This window comes from Sinocyclocheilus rhinocerous, unplaced genomic scaffold, assembly GCF_001515625.1.
Source record: "Sinocyclocheilus rhinocerous isolate Xijiao unplaced genomic scaffold, SAMN03320098_v1.1 scaffold1041, whole genome shotgun sequence".
NCBI lineage: Eukaryota > Metazoa > Chordata > Actinopteri > Cypriniformes > Cyprinidae > Sinocyclocheilus > Sinocyclocheilus rhinocerous.
The window spans coordinates 25,414-34,663 of NW_015637595.1; the positions used below are offsets into that span (position 1 = coordinate 25,414).

The 9,250-nt window shown below is 35.9% G+C and overlaps 1 protein-coding gene across 1 annotated transcript in view; it reads left to right on the forward strand.

The window, feature by feature from the left end:
- LOC107749232 (SH3 domain-containing RING finger protein 3-like) overlaps positions 1 to 9,250 on the forward strand; it is a 62,953-nt gene that overhangs the window by 21,350 nt on the left and 32,353 nt on the right. Inside the window, exon 3 of the mRNA XM_016564326.1 lies at positions 3,153 to 3,248. Within this exon, the coding sequence (XP_016419812.1) occupies positions 3,153 to 3,248 (96 nt within the window). The remainder of the gene's footprint in view (positions 1 to 3,152; positions 3,249 to 9,250) is intronic.

Sequence of the window (9,250 nt, forward strand, 5' to 3'; positions counted from 1 at the left end):
AGACACACTCACACTCACACACACACACACACACACACACACACACAACCTATATATGATCCTCCTTTTTCTTTTCTCTGAAAAAGACCAATCTAGCTTCTAGTCTACCTTTCTAGATTTTTGTTTATGTAGTAATATTTTTATTAGTGCTGTCAAACGATTAATCGCATCCAAAATAAAAGTTTTTGTTTTGTATATTATGTAAACAAAAACTTTTATTTTGGATGCGATTAATCGCGATTAATCGTTTGATAGCACTAATGTTTATTATGTTTATGTAGCGTTGAATAAAAGCATCTGCTAAATGCATAAATGTAAATATAGTTATCATGAAATAGGATCCATAAGATTCAAGGGGTTATATCGCCCATCCATATTTTGGTCCCCATTGACTTTCATTGTATGGACCAAAAAAAAAATAATAATTTTTTCAAAATCTCTTCTTGTACGTCCCACAGAAGAAAGTCAGTCATACAGGTTTAAAACACACGAGGGAGAGTAACAAATGGCAGAATGCTGATTTCAGTGTGAACTCTCCATGTCTGTGCTCTGTATGTTCCTCACATCGTCTGCGAGTCACAGTCGCGCAGCTGCAGCGTTCAGACGTCTGATTGCATTACTGCACAAGTGGCCTCTGTCCTCCAGACGCAGGAACCGGAAAGATGAGTCCTGGAAACACAGACAAGAACATCCTTTCACAGAGGAGAAGGACAGGCGGATGAGAGACAGACAAGCATCTGCATGCTAAAACACTCGTTAATAGACACTTGATTGAGTCAGGTTTGACTCTCGGTGAACTGAAGCTTGATGTGAATCTATTCAAATGAGTTCTTTGTATAAGGCCAGTTGCTTTGGCTTCGGTTTGATCATTATAAACCGAGTCACGTTCATAGAGATACAGATATTAATGCCTTATGACGTTCAGATTTATGTACAGAGTCACTGTCAGTCCGTTTGGTTTCTGAACTTTAACTGTTAGTGAGTTGAATCAAAATTGAACTGAATGGATCTGAATAATAACAATATTTTCTTTTGTAAAGCTGCTCAGGGTTATTCTAATATCATTGAAATACTATTATACATTTATCATTTATTAATATTTTTGAATCAGTTTTTATTTCTAGATTTTCCATTTTCTTTTTAATTTTCATTTTAGTAATTTTGTTGTGTTTTTGTCATCTGTAGTATTTTTTATGTCTATATAGTTTATGCATTTTTATTTGTTTAGTACATTAAACAAAATTAACTTTAGATTAATTTAAACAAACTACTGTAAATTTAAATAAATTTTGCATTAGCAACTAGATTCAATAATTTTAATTTTAAATAATTTTCATTTTTTAATGTTTATTTTTTCAGTTAGCATTTCATAATTTAAGAATTTTACAACATTAATGTTGTTATTAAACTGAGTTGATCTGAATAATGACATTATTTTCTTCTGTAGAGCTGCTTTACAGCTAAAATCACAATGACCTTTTTATTTTCATTGCAAAAAAAATGAATTGCAAAATGTAAACTCAAAGGAATTCAATGAAAAAAGTCAGAATTGTGAGATTTAAACTTGCAATTGCAAGTTATAAGAAATGTTATAAGTTATTAGAGGTTACGCTTTGCAAAGCAGGTTGTAAACATTATTGGTTCTGATGTGTTAACTTTTGTTAATCTGAGTCTAAGCACCGGAATAGTCCCTGATAGTCTGAAATGTGCTTTAATAACACCAATTTTAAAAGAGCCAAATTCAGACACATCATTTTTTTCTACTTTTAGCCCTGTTTCTAATTTACCTTTTATATAATTTATTATGAACCAAAAATTTTCTGTGCATGCAGGACAATATACATCTTCCAGTGCTCCTTTGACTTGTGGTGTCCCTCAGGGTTCGATTCTTGCCCCGACTCTATTTATGATTTATATGCTGCCGCTGGGTTCAATTTTTAAGAAATATGGAATTTTCTTTCACTTATACACCAATGATACACAGCTGTATCTTTCATTTAAACCTGGTGATAAAAATGCTTTAGAAAAGTTGTATGCATGCATTCAAGAACTTAAATGATGGCTTATGAATAATTTCTTGAAACTTAATGAAGGTAAAATTGAAGTGCTTTTGTTTGGACCTAGTGATGCTCTGTTTTATAATGCTTATAACCTTGATCTTGGTTATCTTGCAAAGTGGATTACTCCATGTGTAAAGAACCTGGGTGTTTTATTTGACTCCAGTCTAAAGTTTGACAAACAGATAAATAGTGTGGTCAAGTCATGTTTCTTTCATCTCCGCCATCTGGCTAAAGTTAAAACTCTCCTTTTAACATAGACATTAGTAAAAGTAATTAATGCATTTGTTACATCTAAGTTATACTATTGCAATTTGCTGTACTATGGGATAAATCAGTCTTATGTGGAGCGATTGCAATTGGTTTATAATGCAGCAGCCAGGAATACAAAATTGTAACGTTGGTTTTTAAAGCATCTCATAATCTTGCACCAACTATCTCACTGAATTGCTGCACCCACACAAATCGGTGAGACCGCTCAGATCTAGGTTTTTAGGAATTTTATCAATTTCTAGTTCCAAACTAAAGCACTTTGGAACAATCTCCTGGTTGTCATCTGAACAACTTCGTCATTATCTATCTTTAAAGTTATGCTTAAATCTCACCTCCTTGATCGATTTGCAACGAGTTAAGAAGTGTTTTATGTTTTTTCTTTGTGATATTATCATTTTTATTTATTATTTTATATTTTATTTTTTGTCTTGTTGTTTACTATGCCATGTAAAGCACTTTGATCAAACTCAAGTTGTTTTAAATGTGCTATATAAATACAATAAACACAAACAAACAAACAATATGCAATTGTGAGATAAAAGTCCTTAACCGTTTCCGTGGCGGAAACAATCTTCCATATACACATACACTGTTTATTTCTTCATACACACTCAGAAGTGAGATTGCACTGCTAATAAAAATCTGAGAATTTGATATGCAGTGTTTGATTTATTTCTCACTCTGTTCTGAATATTAAAATGCGACACATATAAGGATGTGATTTACCTGTTTATTCTCTCAATGACTCTTGTCAATTCATTTCTACAGCGCTACAATAAAACAGTGAAAGCGCATGTATTTACTGTGCGTTTCTTCTCTCAGGACGAGATTCTCACCGTCATACGAAGAGTGGACGATAACTGGGCAGAAGGCATGCTGGGGGATAAGATCGGGATTTTTCCTATCTTATACGTGGAGGTAAGTGCACTTGAGTGTGTGCGTGTGTGTGTGTGTGTGTTTGTGTGTGTATGTGTGTGTGTGTTTGTGTGTGTGTGTGTGTGTGTGTGTGTGTGTTAAAAGGCTTTCCTTTAAAAAAATTATAAAACTGAAGAAACGCACTAGACTGCTGCATTATGTCGGCTGCTTTAGAGTTTCAAGGTTGAATTGCTTACAGATAATTCATTATTAAATACAACAATGAGCCACTTGTGCGGGTTGGAGACGGTGAGAAGCAGGTGTGTCGATTCAGAGCGCTGCTAGTGATGCATTATGGGTAAAGTGTATTGATTTTATGAGCATGATTGGAGAGATGTTCTTTAGCAGGTTAGGGATATTTATCATGAATTAAACATTTACTTTTGAGAAATACATTATCTGTGTGATGCATATTTAAGAATAACATTATGATGAGAAATCCCCCTTAAAAAGATAAATATTTTAAAATAGTATTTTCAAGGCATTAAAGGAATAGTGCACCAAAAAATGAAAATATGCTGAAATTATCCTCACCCTCAGTTCATCCGAGATCAGGATGAGTTTGTTTCTTCATCAGGTTTGTAGAAATGTAGCATTGCATCAGTGTCTCAGCAATGGATGCTCTGCAGTGAATGGGTGCCGTCAGAATGAGAGTCCAAACAGCTGATAAAAATATCACAATAACCCACAAGTAATCCACAGCACTCCAGTCCATCAGTTAACATCTGGAGAAGACAAAAGCTGAAACAAATCCAGCATTAAGACGCTTTTAACTAAAAGTCCATATAATCCATAATAACTGTTCCTCCAGTGAAAAGGTGTTCTGGTCTGAATCAGGAGAGAAATCTGCACAGATCAAGCAGCGTTTACAAGCCAAAACAGCTCTAAACAAATATGTGAGAGACAACAGGAGATCACTGGAGGAAGAGTTATTGTGGATTATGGACTCTATGGTATTTTAGTTAAAAACGTCTTAATGCTGGATTAGTTTCAGCTTTTGTCTTCTCCAGATGTTAACTGATGGACTGGAGTGCTGTGGATTACTTGTGGATTATTGTGATGTTTTTATCAGCTGTTTTCACTGGAGGAAGAGTTATTATGAATTATAGACTCATATTTTAGTTTAAAACATCTTAATGCTGGATTTGTTTCAGCTTTTGTCTTCTCCAGATGTTAACTGATGGACTGGAGTGCTGTGGATTACTTGTGGATTATTGTGATGTTTTTATCAGCTGTTTGGACTCTGATTCTGACGGCACCCATTCACTGCAGAGCATCCATTGCTGAGACACTGATGCAATGCTACATTTCTACAAATCTGATGAAGAAACAAACTCATCCTGAGCTCGGATGAACTGAGGGTGAGGATAATTTCAGCAAATGTTAATTTTTGGGTCAACAGTTCCTTTAGTTGTTCACTCTCTGATCATTAGCTGTTGCCCGTGCTTTATTTCTTCTCAAAGTCATCGGCTGCATTTTGCTCATTTTGCTCATTATTCATTCATTTCTGTCAGATTGATTAGCACATGCCGAGTGCAGGAACTCGATCTCCTCTGCCCCTGCGATCACCAGATGAAAATGGGAAAATAAATGATGTTTATCTTTTTTCTCCTCTTCACCTCATTTAAAGTCTGTCCTCGTGTCTCACGCTGGGATGAGGCTCAATCACGCTCGTGTTTTAATGATGTAAATGATGTAATCGAGCTGCTTGGCTTGATCTAATCTGGTAACTTCTCACTGGTGTTTTATTGCACTGTAAAATGTGGCGTGGAGCTCCACTGCAGGGAATGCTGGGAAATGACTGGAGCTTGATCAGTCATCAATCAAAAGAGAAAAAAAAAGAAAGAAAATGCATGAAGATTATGATGCCAAAAATAGGACAAAAATAAAGAAAACGGGAAGAAATGTCTATTCTTAATATATATCATATATTTTTCTGTATGTAATTTATTTATATTTATTAACATGTTTGTTTACCTTTGCATCACAGTAATGAGTATCTGCAGGGAAAATGTGCTTAATTTTCATGAAAATGAAATTGCAATCCAAATAGTTCTAAAACCGGCTTCATTTTCTTTACAAAACATTTTTTTATTTAATTCTTTGGATGTTTTGACAGGTTTAGTGATGATAGTGTGTCTGTCTGCTGCAAATGCTTCTTTAAACACTGAAGTGAACAAAGCAGGATCAGAGATCATGGTGAAGAGAGAGAGAAATGCTCAGTCACGGACGCCGCTTACAGCTTCATAAAACACACACACACATGCATTTATACACACATGCACACTCACGTGCACACACTTATACACACTCACACATGCATACACACACACACACATGCACGCACTTATACACACACACACACACTCACAAACGCATGCACGCACACACACCCACACCCATATACACACACACATGCACCTATACAGACTCACACACACATGCACTTACACACACACACACACACACATGCACTCATAAACACTCAAACATATGCACTTATACACACTCTCACACACACATGCATGCACACACTCACATCATGCACCTATACAGACTCACACACACACACACACATGCATTTATACACACATGCACACTCACGTGCACACTTATGCACACTCACGTGCACACTTATACACACTCACACATGCATACACACACACACACATGCACTCATAAACACTCAAACATATGCACTTATACACACTCTCACACACACATGCACTTACACACACACACACACACACATGCACTCATAAACACTCAAACATATGCACTTATACACACTCTCACACACACATGCACACACTTACACACATCATGCACCTATACAGACTCACACACACACACACACATGCATTTATACACACATGCACACTCACGTGCACACTTATGCACACTCACGTGCACACTTATACACACTCACACATGCATACACACACACACACATGCACGCACTTATACACACACACACACACTCACAAACGCATGCACGCACACACACCCACACCCATATACACACACACATGCACCTATACAGACTCACACACACATGCACTTACACACACATACACGCACATGCACTCATAAACACTCAAACATATGCACTTATACACACTCTCACACACACACACATGCACTCATAAACACTCAAACATATGCACTTATACACACTCTCACACACACATGCACACACTTACACACATCATGCACCTATACAGACTCACACACACACACACACACACATGCATTTATACACACATGCACACTTATACACACTCACACATACACACACACATGCACGCACTTATACACACACACTCACACACACACTCACATGAAGTCTACATGTTAAAACAAGAGTTCACACAAATAGCTGCTGATAGCGCAGGCTTTATTCGCTCAGATCGCGCTCGTGCGCCCCTCGCTGTGAGTTATTTCCGTGCGCGTCTGACAGCCTGTCATTATTCCGCTGCACATTTGCCGCTTTTTGATTTTCTTTTTGTGGTCTTCCTGTGCCGTAATTACACCGCGTGATGGGCTCTATTATTGGCACAATTAGCAGCACCTTGCATGCGCGACTGAAGCCGGAGCTTGACCTATATCAAGAACATTTCAAAGTTCACGACTGCGCTAACGAGCTCCCGCGCGCCGGGATCCTAACGAACCGGTGAACGGGCGCAACGTGACCCACCAGAAACAACACGCACTTCACTAATCACATGATTATTACGCTTATTTCTACAAATGCACGTGTGACGTCAGCGCTAGTTTCTCTCTCGTTATTCCCTCCATCACTGATTGTGACGTCAGATCGGTTGTAACGTGTCTGTGCGCGCATTATGCATGCGATTAATTCGCTCTGACCACCTCATGTCAGAGTAATAATATCATGACCACCTCATGTCAGAGTAATAATATCATGACCTTCAGAAGGCCTCGCCGTTCGTCTGTGGGGTCCATCCGTCTGCCTCATTTACATGCTATTTGCATATCATTAGCATATTTATAAATGCAGAACTGTGAGTTGAAACAAAGGGCTCGAGTCACTTTTGATCTGTTTGTTCGCTGCACACCGTCACGTTTGCTTTTGTTTGTGTTTCTGTTCATCAAAACATCAGTTTAGTCAGTTTGCATATTGTTTTCATTTTTATAGTCGGAGGATCTGTCATAATGATTTCTGCCCTTTTAAGTGAATCAAAACATCACAGAATTAATCAAATCCATTGATACCTACTGATGTCGATTTCCCACCAAAATGATGTCACTTCCTGTCAGATGATGTCATTGGCTTTAGTTAGTCTTTAGCTTTGACATACAGAAAAGACCAGTAAATTCATCAATTAAAGCAATGCTACTAAAAATGTGTTTGGACAAAGAAAAAACGAAGAAACAAATGCACATGAAAACTCAAAGCTCTACAGCCCGCCAAAATAAAAGTTTACTTTAACTTGAAGAAACTGTGGCAGACATATATATTACTTTTGTGTTGTGCAATATAATGCACTTCTTAAAGTCATGAATTCTATAATAATATTAAATAATAGTAATAAAACTTTATTTTGTAATAATATCACATTACTTTTCTTTCACATTTGAATTTTAACATTAAACCTTGGTTGTGCATCACGTTGTTTGCCAAATTATAAAAGGCATTGTTACATTTTCTTTCATTACATTTTAAAAGATTAATTAAACTGTTAATGTTTTATGTCTTCATTTTATTACCACTGTTTTTGATGAGAAATTTGTATTAAGCTTTAAATCCAGAAAAACTGAAAAATAAAACTACTATTATTGTGCAAATTTTAATAAATAATTGTAAGTTTTATGAATTCAGTTAATTAGACATGCTTTTTGATTATTAAAGTGTAATTAAACCATTAAAATGAAATCCAGAAAATGAAATGGAAAACATAGAAATTGGTTTAAAAAAATGAATTTAGGAAAAAAAAATTAAATGGATTTTATAGTATCCTAAAAATAATTTTTTTATTAAACCTTTAATAAAATGTTGATAAATGATTTATTTCATGATTTCATTTAATTAAATATGCTTTTTGATGACTATAATTTAATATAACCATTGAAATGGAATCCAGAAAAAAATTTAACAGAATGTAGAAAAAATTAAACTTAATTTGGGAAAAAGATATTTAAAAAATATATATGTAGAAAAAAATGAATTTGGGATAAAATAAAGAGAATTTGGCAAGAAACAAAAGACAATATGTGAAAAGATAAAACAGAATCTAGAAAAAATTAATTTGGGAAAAGATAAAACAGAATTATGAAAAATAAAATGTAATTTGATATCATCCTTGCGTGTGTCATGATCAGCAGCATGAATCTGAGCGTCTGATGGTCTGTCAGGTGAAGATGAGGACGGTGCGGCTCGTTTCAGTCCTGTGTTGCTGTTCTTCATCACTCTCCTGATGTTTGATTTACTGCAGACGGCTTATAATCAGCATAATGTGATGTTTGTGTTGATGATGCAGTGTAGGACATTATTAAATCAGACAGACGGATGACGGTGGCAGTGAATCAGACTGAATAATTGCTTTAGTAATTCTGAGGGATTCTTCATCTCTGTGTGTGTGTGTGCGTGTGTGTGTGTGTGTGTGTGTGTGTGAGAGAGTGTGTGTGTGTGTGTGTGTGTGTGCAGCAGGACTCGTGTTTCAGCTTCTCAGTTGAATCTGTTTGTAATGATGCTGTATTCTCTGTTCATTCATTCAGTTGATGTGTCAATATTTATGAAATATATTTAACAGTAAATATACACTACTGGTCAGAAGTTTGGTTTTTTAATGTTTCTGAAAGAAGTCTCTTCTGCTCACCAAGGCTGTTTTCTGTGTGAATATCTGTTAAAGGGGTCATATGATGCGATTTCAAGTTTTCCTTTCTCTTTGGAGTGTTACAAGCTGTTCGTGAATAGATAAGATCCCTAAAGTTGCAAAGACTAAAGTCTCAAACCCAAAGAGATATTCTTTATAAAAGTTAAG